Raw genomic sequence first — 17,192 nt, forward strand, 5'->3', positions numbered from 1 at the left:
GAACCTGAAGGCAAGAGCTGATGCAGAAGTCATGGAGGAGTGCTGTTGGCTTGTTCAACCAGCCTAGGGGTTACCAGCCTACAATGGGCTGAGCCCTCCCACACACTATCGGCCTGCTTGATCGTAATGAGGCATTTTCTCAAGTGAAATTTCCTCTTCTCATATTGTCTCATGAGTTGATTCTGTATGGGTAATTAATGTATGAGTGTCTTAAAATTTTAAACAGGTTGGAGAGATGGCTCAGCAGTTAAGAACACGGTCTGCTTTTTCAGAGGTCCTGAGTTTAAATCCCAGCAACCATTGTGGCTCATAACTAGTCTATACTGTGATCTGATGCCCTCTTCTGGCATGCAGGTGTACAGTGCAGATACAGCATGTGTAAATATAAATCTTAAAAAGATTAAAACAAGCCAGGTGTTAGTGGTGTATGTCCAACACTCAGGGTGCAGAAACAAGCAGTACTCTGAGTTCAAGGTCAGCCTGTTCTACAGAGTGAGCTTCAGGAAAGCTAGAGCTACACAGAGAACCCTGTCTTTGCTCAGTGGGTAAAGGCTCACATAACCTGCCTATCTCCCAAGTTCAGTCCATGGAACCAATACCAATGTAAAAAGCAGAAGAGAAAAAAACTTTACATTGTCTTCTGAACACATGCATGCCATGATACACACACCCTCCTCCATCCCCCGACCCTCATGAATAAGACTTTAAAAAGCTACAGGAGTAGGGACAGAGAAAGACTTAATGCACTCGAAATACACTAGTAATATATCCTAGAAATGTCCAGCTACAGAAAGGATACAATTAGTTTTATGTGATTTTATCTGGATTACCTTTAGAATATAAACGTATATTCTATATTTAGTGCCAACATGAAATTTTACTTGAATAGGACATTACCTATCAGCTCCAAACTTAGTCATATGAGCTTGCTTAATGCTTTACCCCTTACACAGGTTCTGGCTCCCATGCCTTTATTCCTGGAAGGCTGCTTTCCTGTTTAAACACTCTGAAGTCTCAGTCATTGCTGGACTTCCCATTGAGCTTCCTGAAGGTCACATACGGATATTAGTACTTAACTGTTGCAATATACTTATAAGGTGAATAGTCCTACTTCTCATATTGCCCTCATAAGCCTGAAGGAAGGCTATTTGCAAGGTACCTTTTGTTCCCCAGGGCTAGAACCCAAGTCGTTCTGGACTTCATGTTGTAATATGATGCTGCTACTGGTTGGGAGTTATAGCACCTCCCTAGGTGTGAGTTCCATGCTCATTGAAGGGGAGACAAGTTGTATATGATAAAGATATATTTGGGCCTTGCCTGTTAGCATTGTTCAAAGTACTTAAAAATTTATTGTTTTTAATTGTGTGTGTTGTGTGTTGGTATGTGCCTGTAAGTGTAGGTGCTCAAGGAGGCCAGAGGCAGTGGATCCCTCTAGAGGTGCTCCCCTTAGGTACTGTGAAGCCAAGTTGGGTCAGGGTCATCTGCAAGAACAAAAACATTCTTAACTGCTGGGTAACATCAAACCAGCCTCAAGTCCTATAATTTTACCTGACTGCCTTTGTCAGCTAGTCAGAGGTGATCTGTAATCGAGATGTACCATATGAGTTTTCAGACTTCAGTAGTGAAATGGGATTTAAAGTATTGGTGTTGGTCTGCATTTAAAAGTAGGCATCAAATTACCCCATTCTTGGATATAAATCTTTATTTAAGAAATAAAAAAAGAGGGAACAACATCACCAAAGAGTACAAGAGAATTTAGAAGTGCTTACTCAAAAGTTAGAAGGGAATTTTTCCAGTGTATACATGAAAATCTGGTTTGCTTTTCCATGCATATGTACTACTGTAAAATCAACCCAAAATTTCTAATACAAGAGGCCACATCTGCCACCCCCCACTCTGTATATAGCCTAAAAGGTTAAGAGCAAATGTCAGTGTAACCCAGGCTTTTATTAGTAATACCAAATCCATATTATAACATTTTTTCAAGTACAGATATTAACAAGTTTAAATAAAGTAAACCTTTAGTTTACTAAGAGAAAGGAAACATAAGGTGACAAAAGCAACACACTTTGCCATGGCCTGTAACTGGTGCAGCACACATAGGTCTAGGGTTTAGAGTTACAGCAAGATGATTATTCTCAGCCTCTGGTAGAGGCAGGCAAGCATGTAGTACTTGTCATGGGCTTTCTGCTTCACCTTCTTGGTACTGCAGTGTATTATGTTTTAAAAGAACATCTCTAAATGTATAAATAACTCAATTTCATTCATGTCTCCAGAACTTTTCAGTCTTCAATCAATCTAACAATATTAACTATGACATATGCTTTTCAATTAATAAATTAAGTTCTAATTATCTTAAGAAAAACAAAAGTATTCTCAAGCTTTTAAATAAAAATGTTCAAAACTGGTAAAGAATTGTTTATAAATAACAATGTTCACGAGCAAATATTAATGTTGACAATCAATATGAAAACAATGTACAATTTTGAGGAAACATTTTCCAGGCTATTTCAAATGACTTACAGAACACATTCCTGAGTATACCTCACGATGATCCAGCTTGTTTCAGAAGTTTTCTCCATTTAGCTTAAAAGGTGTTTCTTCCCAAGAAACTGAACTTTTCTGTCAAATGCACTTGATCGAATAGGAGAATTAGGTTCATAAAATGGATTCATTGCAAACTAGGAAAGAAAGAGGTTATTAGTGAGCCAATTAAAGGAAGCTGGCTAATAAATCACAGGTTGCTAAAGGAATTTATATCTTAAAATTGAGCTAAGATGAGTCTGAGTCCCATTTTCAATTTTCATTAAAAGTGCTCCATTGCTTTTTTTTTTCTTTTGAATGAGGCAGAACTGGATTTTAAAAAGGTATTTATAGAGTGTAATCATGAGAGTTAAAGAGACACCCAGGAAGTAAGGCATATCTAGGGCATCTGTAGGCTTCTCAAAGGATGCCCATTGTTATACTGTAACATCTTAGCCAGGTGTTTGCATGCCCTTGAAATTTCTGCACTTGGGAGCTGCAGGAGGATCAGGAAGGAATTCAAGCCTAGCTTTAGCTGCACAGTGAGTTCAAGGCCATGCTAGGTTACATAAGACTATCTCAAAAAATTAACAGGCCTAGTGCCTAAAGCCTACTTGACAAGCCTATTTCCATCTCCAGGACCCACATAGTAGGAGAGAACTGATACCTACAAGCTGTCCTAACCTCGCTCCATTAAGTACACTATGGCATGTGTCACCTCTTCCCATCCTCCCCCCTCACAAATAGACAAAAAATGCAACAAGAATCTTTACAAAATAAATAACAAAAACATATTTAATTTTTTTCTGGGAGGCAGGTTCTCATTCTGTTGCTGAGCCTGGCCTCGAACTCACTGTAATTCTTCCAGTCTCCCAAATCTTAGAATCCAGGTGTAAGCTACCTGTGTAATCCAAAGCAGCTGAGACTGGCTTTGTACTCCTAAATTTTCTATTCTACCTCCCAAGTGCTGGCATCATAGGCATGCATCACCTTACCTGACTGGCTCCTCTTCAGGAATTCTGTGGTCCAGAATTTTAGTTTTGAGAAGTACCTGCTGCTAACTTCACGGTATTCTGACTGATAGGGCCTATGTACATAACATGGATCTTGAATCTACTTTGTATTCATTACAAATGGATTAATCTATAGGACCCTTTGATTATGTAAACAAATGGTAAATGTCTCATATGTTCAATTTTTTAAAAAAGTTACGCCTTACTGCTGCCGTCATTTCCACCCCCAACCTCTCCGAAAATTCTTATGTAGCTTGGCTGGCCTCAGGCTCATGATTCTCTCAAGTGCTGGTATTATACACATTACCACTGTGCCCTATAATTCTTTTAATTTAGGGTTTTAATACTTTAACATAAAGCTAAAACATATCAGTTCCTTAGGTAATATAAATACATATGTGAGAAAACACTAAAATGAAATTACTAGTGATAAAAGAAACTGATTTTTATACCTTAATTTTGGATATATCTCCACCCTTACCCTCTTTAAAAATCAGATTAATTTTAGGGTATATCGTACCTTTATATACAAATCATAGACATCAGTAAAGAAGTTCTTTATTCCATCTTCTTGCCTCACATCATGAAGCATAATAAATCGCATATGTGAAAAAGATTAAGGCATAATCTTTACTAGAAGTGAAGCATTTAAGGCAGCCATCTGGTAAGATATTCTTCAAATTTATCACATGAACTGCATTTTGTGATGGCAAAGCTGAATACATAAACTGGCTTAACCTCAACTTAGCCTTATCTTAAGGAGAGTGTAGTATTTTAAAGTTAGGAAACAGACTTTAAGTAAAATAGCTTTTGGTATGGTTCAGATACACCGCCCCCCCCACCAAAAAAAAAAAAAAACAAACAAACAAACAAAAAACCCCCAGGTTTTTAAAAAAAGTCTTAGCCTTACTTTTTGAGTTTGTTAGGAAGGCCAAGCCCACTGACGGCAGTACCATCCATAGGCAGGTGGGCCCAGTATACAGTATTCCTCTAGGGTCTCCAGTTTTGCTTGAGCTCCTGCCCAGACTTCCCTCAATAATGGACTTGGGAAGTGTAAGCTAACTCTTTCTTCCTTGAAGTTGATTTTGGTCAGTGTTTATAACAGCAACAGAAAGCAAACTATCATAAGGTAAGGATATGCCCTGCAGTGACAAATGCTGATACAAACCACTCATTAAATTTGTCCACAGTTTTTAAGTACATGTTGTTAGAAAGCCACATATTTTCATCCACAAGGTCGAGAGCAGCATGAGCTATAAACTGGTTCAGATGACGGTGATCATCCTAAGTAACAAAATGAAGATGAACATTTCCATATGGCATTAAGACCACCAACAATTCATTCTCAAATTCTGTCAATTTGTGTATATTGTGTTTTTTCTTATTTTAGATATGGCCCTACTATGTAACCTAGAATGGTCTTGAGCTCCTGACCCTGCTTCAGCTTCCCAGGTGCTAGGACTACAGGTGAGCACCAGCATGCCTGGTTTTCATTCTGTAAATTCCATACATGTTTTTTTTAGGGGAGGACTCTGCATTTACTTCATGTACTATTATCATAAGACATAAAAGATTATGGTTTTTTAGTCTTTTTATCTATCACTCATAAATAGGAACACCAATTAATAAATGTCTTCAAGAAACTTAAATACATTTTCAATGCTGGTAGAAGGCAGTTACTAACTTTGCACAACTATTTATTTCATCATATGTAAACAGACAACTACTTTTAATGGAGGAAATAAGAGCGATGTTACTTTCTGGAATTCTCTCTTATTAGAAGAGAAACATACAAAGTGTATAAGCAGATTTGGATCAAAGAGGACACTTTCCCTAGGTAGAGACCAAGGTAGAAATCAAGAACAGAAACAAAGGGATACTATACACATAGGGCTTCAAGGGCTGAAGGTAAAAGGGAGAGTCAGGTTTCCTGAGCAGAAGCTGCAGAGAAATTAGAGATGACACTTGTGAAGACCTATGATAGGCCTCTTGCAGAACAGAGCTTACACGGCATTGGGACCTGGGAAGGGGAGGGAGGTCATGCTCAGCCCAGCTGTGAGTTGTCATCTCTATTAACAGCAGAAACAATCCAGTCAGAACCATGAGTGTCCTCTTCATGGGCAAGATGGCCTAACTGGAAAGAAGGCAGGAATGACTCACTACAATATAGAAAACAAAATCATGACCTGGATGAAGTCTTACTCCTGTGGAATTCTCTTTCACAATGTGTTTTCAAAAACTACCTGCTGTGGAAGAGATTCTCTATGGTATATAGCAGTGGTTCTCAAACTATGTGTGCCAACCCCTTTGGAGGTTGAAAAACCCTTTAACAGGGGTCACCTAAGATATTTACATTACGATTCATAATAGGAACAAAGTTACAGTTACAAAGTAGCAATGAAATAAGTTTATGGTTGGGCAGGTCACTACAACATGAGGAACTATATTATAGTGTCGCAGTATTAGGAAAGTTGAGTACCACTAGTATATAGAGTCCTTCTCAAAACCCATATGGTCCTCAGAATGTGGCCTTAGAAAGAGGGTCACTAAAGATGTGGTTAGATAAGATGAGGTCATTGTGGAGTAGAGTGGGCCTCTAATCCTTTGTACTTGCTGTCCTTAGAAAAAAAGGTTTGCTGTAGTGTGTGGTGGCTCATACCTGTAATCCCAGCACTAAGGAGATTGAGGACAGAGTGTACCTGTGAAGTGGAGGCCATCCTGGACCACCCAGTGCATTCTAGGAGAGTCAGGGCTATAAAGTGAAACTCTGATACATCCTCTACAACAAAAAAATTAAATGGGAGATTTGGACACATGTACACAAGGAGAATGCTACCAGAAGACAGGCACTAAGTTGCCACAAGCCGAGATAACTACCTTCCATGGGAGTGAGGCCTTGACAAGGCATCAATTTCAGACATTTGCTTCTGAAACTGCAACAGTGCATTACTGTTCTAAACCACTCAAGTCATGGCACTGTGCTATGACAGCCACAAGAAACTAGCATAACTTACTAGGGAGGTTGTTCCCAAAATGAGGCTGGTAGAAGGCCACCAGTTGCCCAGGCACTCTTACATAGCTAAATAAATTATGTTTGCATCCCTAATGCTGACATATCAAAGAAACCTGATTCCTTAGAGAAATGGATGTATGCTGTGTCTATCTCTCAGCAGTGTTTCTCCTTCCTATACACTGATGATCACTTTTGAGGGATTGGGCACATACTATAGAAATGCTTTAAGGTGAGAGGTAGCTAGAGAAAGAACTAAGGCCAAGACAACTTAGATAATAAGAAAGCATTATCTCTGCTGTTGCTTTTAGAATTTCCTGATGTGGCCTGGCTGTCACTAAGATGGAGACAATTTAAGCAGTGTTGGAAAAGCCACAGAAATGAAGTGCTATAGTCATGATGACATCAGGGCAACAGGGGAGTAAGGTTCTTTTTAATCTTTCGGTGTAAACTGATCTATGTCTGTTCTGGTGAAAAATGTGATTTGCTGAAGCACAATAGACTACTGTGGCATTTTGAGGCAACGAACATTGTCTCGGGCCCATGACAGGCAGGCTACATTTCTGTATGCTTAAGAAGCCTTTCATAGTAGGTGACATTCCTTCCATAACTGTTTTCTATCAGCCTACGGAACTCCAGAGAAAATCTAATTTAACTGCTGCTATATCTCAGTTGTTTTATTTATACTGATCTATTTCAGTTCTAAAACACTATTATGATATACCATTACAAATGACCTAAAAAGTCTTATTAATTTAAGGTTGCATACATACTTTGGATTCTGCTTTCCCAGGTGGCAAAAATTCCATTTCAAAAACTGGATTATCATGGTGGCCAACAATTACAAAATAGAAGCTTCCAGACATTGTCTTCAATATGCAGCTCCTAATCAAATTAAATGAAGAAAAAAAAAAAAAAAACACACACACACATACTTTTAATCCTCAACACCAAGACCCAAAATGAATAACATGAAGTACAAAATTTTAGTTTTTCTATTTAAATTTGGCGACATGGTCTGTTTTCTGGTATATTATCATAGGCATATGACTTTTGTACTGTACACATTAAATATCTTTGATATGTTCTTTAGAACCCAACGTATTTTCTGAAGGAAACTGGAAAACCTGCAGTATATCATAAAGACAGTATTTTCATGACTGAAAATTTGAAACATTTAGCTCAAGGACCCCTGTATCTGATGGAGTGCATTAGGCTTAAGTTGGACTATACTGTTTAGTGTTCACATTATCACCTGAAAAGACTAACAGAGGTTGTTGGTTAAAAAGTAGAAAAGGTAAAGGAAGTAATTAGCTTGTCTCAGAAATGCTCAGGAGGTACCATTCAAATAAAGCTAAAAGCCAGCTCTACCACAAACCATTTTTACACAAAAGATACAATGAAATAATATTTGTCCACGGATTGTACAGTTTTTGTCTTCTTGCTATCAGAAGGATGTATGTTGCAAATTTAAGTCTCTGAAAATACAAGGGACTATGATATGCCTCTTAATGCACTAATTTATTTAAAAAGTTTGCCAGGCATAATGGACAAACCTTTAGCCCCAGCATTTGGAAAGCAGAAGCAAATGGGTTTCAATATCTTCCAGGCAAACCTGGTCTACATAGCAAGTTCTGAGGCAGCCACAGCTACATAATAGAAACTGTCTCAAAATAAAAACAAACAACAAGAACATTATCTGGGGTAGGACTCCACACATACAGATTCCAGGCCAAAATTTAACCTACTACTATTGTTTAAAAGCTGCTTTCATCCTTCAATGGAAGAGCTGAGCACTGACAAGAGACAACCCAGCATAGAGCCCAAAGTATTTACCATTTAGTCCTTTCCAGAAAAAGCTGTTAGTTTTAGGAGAAAGAAAAGTATCCAATACTAAAAGTGTATAACAGAACTGGAGAGATGGCTCAGTGGTTAAGAGCACTGACCGCTCTTCCAGAGGTCCTGAGTTCAATTCCCAGCAACCACATGGTGGCTCACAACCATCTGTAATGGGATCTGATGGCCTCTCATGGTGTGTATGAAAACAGCTACAGTGGAAAATAAATAAACAGAGACAAGCAGGAACAATAGAAAACTATGCAAGGCTAGGAAGCCTTCACAGTAGTCAAAGGAAAAAAAAAAGGAAAGAGAACTTGAAGTTTGAAGCAACTGAACAATGATATCACGAATTCTTGCTAGATTAGGGTACAGGGCTCCAGTATGGCAATGAAAGGATTTACTTTATTCAGCACAGATAGTTTTAAGCAACAACAGCAAAGGAGGGAGCCCCCAGACAGCAGAAAGAAATGCAAGCACAGAAAGATAACCCACACCAGGCTCCACAGTTGCTTTATAGATGTGCAAATGGTAAAGTGTCTTGTCTAAGGATAGCATGAAACAGAATAGGAACTGAAAGACAGACATAAGGGTTCTTTTACAAGCTACCCACCTGAGCAGAGAGACAGAGCTTCTTTCCCTTAGAACTTACTAACTGCACAAACAGTGGCTTTCCCAGGCCATCTTTCTTCACACAGTCACAGACACCCATTTTGGTAATGCACATTTCTTTACTGCCTTCTTGTTACTCCCTCCTTACAGACATCCTCTCTAAAACAAACCCCACTTCTTTTATTTGTAAATGCTTTTCAACCTAGATCTCATATGTAAGAGAAAGTATGCGGCATTTAGACTTAGCTACTATTCACAGGTTTACCTCATGCTGGGTACTGGGCATAGGTGACACACGATTTTGTTGCCCATCCTAATTAACTTTCTGCCAAGACAGAAATGCTCTCAAACCATACTACCTAATATAGAAGCCACTAAGCATGTGAAATGTGGCTAGGACAACTGCAGAACAGAAGTTTGAATTTAATAGTTTGAACATAAGTATCTGCGTGGGGCTAGCATTTCCAATACAGAACAGCTCAACTCTAGATCATCTATTCTAAACTCTGTACAAAACTTCTGCACCTTTTCTATCCATAAAATAAGTAATGCTATTTAAAATTCCAATGTATAAAACAATACAAACTGTCTCATGCCTGTTTTCCTAGCACTTGGGAGGCTGGGGAAGGAGGGGTCACTATGGCTCTGAGGCCAGTTTAGACCACATAGTGAGTTCCAAAAATCTTAAGATATAAGAGGCTGAGACATAGTCTTGTACTTGAGCTTTAAAATCGACAGAATCCAGGTATAGTGGCTCTCATCTTGTTTTTTTCCTTTAAGATTTATTTATTATATATAAGTACACTGTAGCTGTCTTCAGACACACCAGAAGGCATTAGGTCTCATTACAGATGGATGTGAGCCACCATGTGGTTGCTGGGATTTGAACTCAGGACCTTGGGAAAAGCAATCAGTGCTCTTAACCGCTGAGCCATCTCTCCAGCCCATGTGGCTCACATCTTTAATACCAGCACTAGGGAGCCTAAAACAGGAGAACAGTTCCAGCCTAGGCCACAGTATGAGACTGCCTCAAAAAAACTAAAAACTGTAACAACAAACCAACTGCACAGCCAAAGGAGAGAAACCTAGAGTAAAAGAACTGTGAACCCAAAAGTTTGGATTTATTGCTCAGTAAGGCTGCAGCCTGACATGTCAGGAAAGGAAAACTAAAGCTTTCTAGACTGAATGAACAGTAAGACAGCTGGGACAAAGACTGCTCAGCAGTTAAGAGAACATACTGCTCTCACACAAGACCCAAGTTCGATCCCAGCGCCTACATTAGGCAGCTCCAACTGCGTGTAACTCCAGCTCTAGGGGATCTAATGTCTTCTTCTGGCCTCTGTGGCCACCTGTACTTATTACACACACACACACACACACACCTAAAATAAAGTAAATCTAAAAATACAAAACAAACAAAAGGTGTCCAAGCAAGGTGTGGAAAGTGCTGCTGTTATGCTCACTACATTATCTGTGAAAGCACTCAGTTCTGGGAACCACAGTTTAAAATGATGGCTACCTTTAAACAATGTATTGGGGGGGGGTGGGATTTAGACAACGAATGGTCTGGAAACAAGAGCAACTGAAGGAGCTGAGGGTGTTTTAAGCTAAGTGGGAAGGAAGTGTTCTGTGGTGGTGTTCAGTGTATTCCTGAAATACAATGTCTAGTAGAAAAGGGATTTGACTAGGGATACCATAGGGTTTCTTGTGAGCAAAATCTACTTAGCTGGTATGACTCTCAGGAGTTGGTGTTGAGAAACAGTGTGGTCAGCAGTGAAAGGCTGTAACCAATTATTCATGTCTGGTATGGTTGCCAGGAGTTGGTGCTGAGAAACAGTGTGGTCAGCAGTGAATGGCTGTGATCAATTATTTATGTCTGGTTTGGGTTTGAGGGAGTGCAGTCCATCATACACAAGGCCAAGTATTTTCATCTCAGGACCTGATAGATTCATTCTAAATTGCTCTAAGGCCAAGCCCAGAGCTGTCATCTGAAGTTACCAGGAAGCTAAAATTCATATGGTGCGATGATGGAGGACTGCTAGTGTAAGAGCAGGAGGATGAAGTTACAAATCCTTTCCAAGTTAAACATTTTAGGTTACAGGCAAACACAAGATAATGCGCGTCCACCCCAGTTTAAAGCCATCCATTTTTAAAAAACATAGTAAATCTCTCTGCAGTCTCTATGGAGGGACCTTTAGAAACTGCCCTGAGTTTCGGGCAGCTGTAATTCCATTGTCCCACAGATCAGCAAACACACGACGGGGGTTCTCTATAAAATTAAGCTCCGCGTTTCTCGACGAGATGCGCCTTTTGTCTCTTTGAGAGCATCTGCCAAAAGTCTGCAGACGTGTGAGTACAGGGGGCAGGGTACTACTGACATTTAATGAATATACACCAAGGATGCCCAGGACTACTTTCTATGGTAAAGGGCAAGGGCAGTGCAGTGAACACACATTGGGTTAACTACTGTCCCGGGGAACGCCGAGCCTCCGAGCACGAGGGGGTCGTTTCCACGTGGAAACGGAGGCTGTAGCAACCAAGAGAACGGTGATTAAGCAGCCCTGGGGGCTGGCCCTGCTATCCCATCAGGGTTGGATGGAAAGATAGAAGACCAATGTCCGCATCACTTGAGGCCCGGAATCCCCCGCGGACACGGCGCGCCCGCTCCCTACTTCCCTCCAAGTCCTACCTGTAGGGAGGAGCAGATAGTGGAAGCACCCGCCTCAAGAACCTACGCTGTGGGCCTTCAGCCTAGCAACCCAGAGTCACTCCCGCGAGATCTGAGGCTATACTCTCGCGAGATGTGGATGGGACTTCCGGCCTAAGGTCGCGCATGCGTCGCCGCGCGCCAACCCTTGGCGGGTGCGTTTGGTCTGAAAGACGTTGGGCCAGCTGAGCGGGCCTAGAGCGGTGTGGGCAGGAGCTGTGGAGCAGTGACAAGTGTCTACTGAGCGGCTGCTTCTGGGCCCTCGTTTCGGATTTTCGTCTTTCTTCAGTCCAGAGTCCCTCCCGGTTCACGGCCCCGCCCACCCTTTCAGACCGTGGGAGGAAGTGCGCGTGTTTCACTGAATAATGGGCTGAATGTTCAGCTCTCTTGTTCTTCCAGGTCCCCAGAGACAGGCTGGGCTCGGAGTTCAAGGGTTCCCTTTTCCTCCTACGACCTGCCCAGGGCCAAGGAGTCCAGCCGTGGAGGGGCGAGCTTGGGAGGAAGCAGATAACGATGGCTGAGGTAGTTCCACTTGCCACTTAACAGGGGTTTTCTGAAAGGACACCTCTTTGTTTATGTTCGCTAAAGCTTCGTTAAGCATTCTAGGGATTCCGGCGAGGTCACTGGACGGGTTTCTGAAATTCACGTCCCCTTTGCCACTAGGTAACTCACCATTTTCTCTTTTCAGTCCACCATGCCCCACAAATACGATGTGTTGAGTCAAGATGAACTGCGCAAAAAGCTATACCAGACGTTTAAGGATCGGGGTATACTGGACACACTTAAGGTATCAAATTTAGGCATGATTATGTCGTTACTTCCACAAGTGTAACCTTTAACAGCAGGTAGTTCTACATTTAAATTCATCCAGAGCTTGGCTTTCAAAATAGTGAACTATATATTAGTGAGTTACATTCTGAATATGTTGAGTTTCAGTTGTCTTTTAAAAAGAGCATACAATAGACTTATTGAACTGACATTAAGGTAGCACATAATGTGTATAATGAACACATTGCCATATAACTAAGCTACTGTTACAAGTCTTGTTCACAGTCTAGGTTTAACCAGTCTATGTATATGCAAGGAGAACAGGAGGGGACTATTGTGGGGAAAGGACCAGACTGGAGAGGGTGATGAATGGGAAGGTGGATGTGAACAGAGTACAGTGACATACATGTCTTAAAAATGAAGCCCATTTGCTAACTAAGCAATGAGCCCATTAACTTAGGTTTGCACTTTTCAGAATTAATAAATGCTTTTAGAGTCTGTTTGTTGACACTACATAGAAAATATGAAGGTACTCCTTAACTGTGTAACAGTTTGAGAAATTGAATTGTTTTTAAACAATATAGTGGAAAGGCCCCAGGTGTATTGTCACATGCCTTTAATCCCAGCACTTGGGAAGCAGAGGCAGGCATATCTCTTGTGAGTTGGAGGGCAGCTGGGCCACATAGCCAGTTCTAGATCAGCCAAGACTTTAGAGTGATACCTTGTCTCAGTAATTGTAAATACAAATGAGATATTTCAGGGAGTGTATATTTAAAATGAATAGCAATTATGTATTAGTACATCTTAAGTTTGGGTAACAGCAAGGGATGGAGTTAATTGTGTTTCCTTACAGTACCTTTTAGAAATATATTTTACATATAGAATTGGAAATTAAGGAAAGGTGAGCCTGACTTCTCCCACTATTAATTGTTTATTAACTTCATAAAAATATATAAGACTTGTTTGGAAAATACAGAAAAAGAAAATCGTATATTTTATAAATACAAACTGCTATAGGTATGTATACCATTCTAAAATTTGTGTGAGGACCCTTTCCCTGTTTCCTCAAGTTGCTTGAAATCCTTATGTTCAGTGACAGTGAATGACATCCTGGTTAGTCAGAGGTCATTTAGGTTGCTGTCTCCTATTGAATGTGCAGCTTCTGCCCAGGTCTCTACCGGTTCTGTCTATTTCACCTATCATTTCCTGCAGAGTACAGAGAACCCCCTTTCTGAGTAAGAAGGAATGGGCACGCTTTGGCCATTTGGCAGTGTTCTTCTGCTTCTTCCCTGAGTACTGGGTTGTCAGGCCAGGGCCTTTGTGCCCTGTGGTGGGAACATTTGTAGTAATGTGTCCATATGGCTATGGAAGGATTGTTCAAATTACTCAGGATCTCATGTACACATAGACAGTATTTTATCAACTGAGCCATCTCCTCAGTTTTTACATTAGAAATGTTAGAAAGGCTTGATCTTTTATGTTGAACTCTAACCCATTAATGATTCTGGATTTAATCACCTGGATTGACTATACTTTATTAATCTTTAATACTGAACAATCCTTGCATTCTGGGCATGTCACACTCTAGATTAGACTTGACAGTTCTTCACATCTCACTTTTATTTGGTCTTGAACAATGGATACCTTTATCTCTATCCTTTTGTGTAATTCTTGTTCACAACAACAGCATGGCTGGTTATTCAGACCATTAGCCCAACTGAATAAAAAGCAGGACACATTTTTATTTACTCAAATTTAGCTAATTTTTACTTTTTTAGTTCAGTGTTTGATATAGGTAATCAGTCTGATTTATGGATTTATTGCTTAGATTTATATTCTTTATTATTTGAAATAGCTTTTCAGCCTTTTGACTGAGATCAAGTATAGTATCTTTATTATTTAAAATGAATTTATGTTTATAGTCAATTACAAAGTCATTTATGTATAGGGTGCTTTTGTTTGCTTTGTGGGTTTTGTCATAATTTTTGTTGTTTTTGAAACACTGTCTTAGTATACTGCCTTAAATTTAGGTGCTCCTCCTGCCTCAACCTTCCTAGTGTTAGGATTACAGGCATCTTCTCCTATATCCAATTTAGGTATATATTAAATGAAACTTGTCAAATCATCTGTTTATTTTTGGACTAGTTAACACCATTTCTGAGATGTGTGTGTTAAGACTGATAATTTTTCTCTCATACTTTGAGTTTTCCACTAATTTTGTGATAACTGTCCTTCCGTACTATATTTTTAAAGATTTTCTTTGTGTTTGTCTGAGTGTGTGCAGGTTGTCCCAATTCCTCATGTTGGCAGAGGACACCCAGCTGGCTTATTACACAAGTACTAGGATCTAAACCTTAATCCTCATGATTATGTAACAGTTACTCTTAACCACATTTTTTGAGACAAATGTTTGTAGCCCAGACTGGCCTTGACCTATGTATAGAGCCAAGGACTCCCTTAAATTTCCCAGTTTATTTGAATCACCTGTTTATTTGTTGCTGGAGCTCAAACTTGAGGTTTTATGCATGAAAGTAAAAGTATTCTACCAACTGAGATACATCACTAGCCCTCAAGCTATTTAGGAACATCCTCTATGTGAACAAGCGGTTACAGGTGCTCTAATATATGGTGTGGGGACCAGATGTTGATGTCAGGTGCCTTTCTCGATTGCATTTTACCTTACTGTTTTGAGATAGGGTTCCTCATTGAACATGGAGCTCTCCTCTAATTCAGGTGGACTGACTGGATGAGACCCAGGGATCTTCTTGTCTTTACCTTCTCAGTCCTGGGATAACAGTTCACCATTATGCCTGGCTTTTTATGTGGGTTCTGGGGATCATGTTCATGTCTTTATGTCTGTAAGGCAAAGTACTTTACTAACTGAACTATCTCTTCAACCTGCAAAATTTAATTTTGAACAGATTTCCCTGGTGCATTGACTGCTGGGAAACTCCAAGGCAATTTTGTGACTCCTACTAGCAAGTACTTTTTGCTTTTTGTGGTTGTCAAGATGACAATGCATTTATAACTGCCATTTCGGGTTTTCTTGCTCTTATTTTCTCTTCGGCACACAACACCATTAATTTTTTCTTTTAGGCAAGATATCTGAATAGATCATTTCCTCAGTATATTATGAATATAATTAGCTACTTCTAAATTTGATGGGTAAAAGATGCTGCACTCTCCCCTCTTCTTCCTTCTTTCTTTTTTTGTTTTACTGTGTCAGGTTGTGAATGGTAGATAATGGCAACTGTGTGTATTTTGTTCAGTGTAAATGTCTTTTTAAGTAGAGGAATTTAGATATATAATATGTTCTGTCATGATACTTTTATATACCATTATTGTATAGGACTATCTTCTGAGCCAAACTCCCACCATCTTCAGGAAGTGAGCTGGAACTGCTTACAAATGATCATCACAGCTGGGCTTGTTGACTGTTGAAATTCCTTCCTAAACGTTTGGTGGGAAGGACCTTGGGATCTTCTCTTTAGTATCCAGTCAGTCCTCCCTAATAGTTGTCTGCAGTTCTATTCTGATTGTACATGTCCCCCTTCTCAGGCAGGGGCTAGAGTATATAGATTGGGGGAGGAATCGTCATGATGGGTTCAGAATTCATTTGTTGTGGCTGCTTTAAGGGCATCTACACTCCTACATATAACACCTCATTCATTTCTCTGTAAGCAAACCTAATAAACTCAGTTGCTACCCAGAATGAACTTTAATGCATCATGGTTTTGGGGACTGTAAAGATAGGGGTAGATGCTGTTTTTGTCTCCTAGGAACTCAATTTTAACAGCAATCATTGTATCATAGTCAAGGATAGCAGAAAGAGCTAAAGACCCCTTTTGGTGCTTTCTTGTATTAAAGAAATTATTAGATTTTGTTTCATACAGAACCTCAAGAATCTTGGCAACTTGCTGCAAAGTTAAGCTCACCTGTACATTTCTAAACTATATGCAAAAATTTAGTTAAACTTTTAGTACTCTCATTAATTTAGGAGATTTTCTTAAAATTCAAATGAATAATGCCAGTGTTATAATGTGAAGAAAATTATCTCCTCTGACCCTCTATTTCCTCATTTATCAGTGGTGAGAAATTTATCTTCTAATGACATGAAGTATGAATGAATACCCTATGTGATAGTGTATTTATTTTCTTTTTTTTTTCAAAAATGCCTGTGTACATGCATGGCTGTGCACATTCCCATATGTAACAGTCAGAGGCAACTTTTTTTGAGAGTTCATTCCTTCCCTCCATCTCAGATACCAGGTATGAGATGACTCAGGTCATCTAGCTTACATGGCAAGTGCCTTTATTCTTTGAGACATCTTGCCATCTCAGAAGTACATTTTTGATAAGCTTTCTTGGAGTTTACTAGTTTCCTGCTTGTATGTTACTTCTTCATTTTAAGTGTGGTGTCTCACGAGTTTACTCCCAGAACATAGGAGGTAGAGGCAGGTAGATCTCTGAGTTTGAGGCCAGACTGATTCATCTACAGAGTGAATTTCAGCACAGCACAAACAAATAAAAAAAAAAAACTACTAAGTTTTATTATGATCAACATTATGCTCAAGAACTTCATTGAGCCAATACTTTCATAGGCTGCCACAATCCACAGTTGGGATGAAGTGGCAGAATTTTCCCTTTGGCTTGACTTCCTGATAACAAGAAGTTGAAATTGCTTTTAGAGAGGGCAAGTTATGATCTGTGGACAGTGGTTGTG

At 39.7% G+C, this 17,192-nt stretch overlaps 2 protein-coding genes across 2 annotated transcripts in view; one reads left to right on the forward strand and one right to left on the reverse strand.

The window, feature by feature from the left end:
• Nucleotides 1–1,680: 1,680 nt before the first annotated feature.
• Nucleotides 1,681–11,769, reverse strand: TRAPPC2 (trafficking protein particle complex subunit 2). Its single transcript, XM_080910757.1, has 5 exons — nucleotides 11,684–11,769; nucleotides 7,320–7,431; nucleotides 4,672–4,820; nucleotides 4,057–4,138; nucleotides 1,681–2,681 (listed from the first exon to the last, which is right to left on the reverse strand). Exons 2-5 carry the CDS (start codon nucleotides 7,410–7,412, stop codon nucleotides 2,583–2,585), a joined length of 423 nt encoding a protein of 140 aa, XP_080766883.1. The 5' UTR covers nucleotides 7,413–7,431; nucleotides 11,684–11,769; the 3' UTR covers nucleotides 1,681–2,582.
• A 196-nt stretch (nucleotides 11,770–11,965) lies between these two features.
• OFD1 (OFD1 centriole and centriolar satellite protein) overlaps nucleotides 11,966–17,192 on the forward strand; it is a 37,205-nt gene continuing 31,978 nt past the window's right edge. The window contains exons 1-2 of the mRNA XM_080909683.1: nucleotides 11,966–12,223; nucleotides 12,390–12,488. Coding sequence (XP_080765809.1) covers nucleotides 12,215–12,223; nucleotides 12,390–12,488 — 108 coding nt within the window. The 5' untranslated portion in view covers nucleotides 11,966–12,214. The remainder of the gene's footprint in view (nucleotides 12,224–12,389; nucleotides 12,489–17,192) is intronic.

This window comes from Micromys minutus, assembly GCF_963924665.1.
Source record: "Micromys minutus genome assembly, chromosome: X".
Classification (NCBI taxonomy): domain Eukaryota; kingdom Metazoa; phylum Chordata; class Mammalia; order Rodentia; family Muridae; genus Micromys; species Micromys minutus.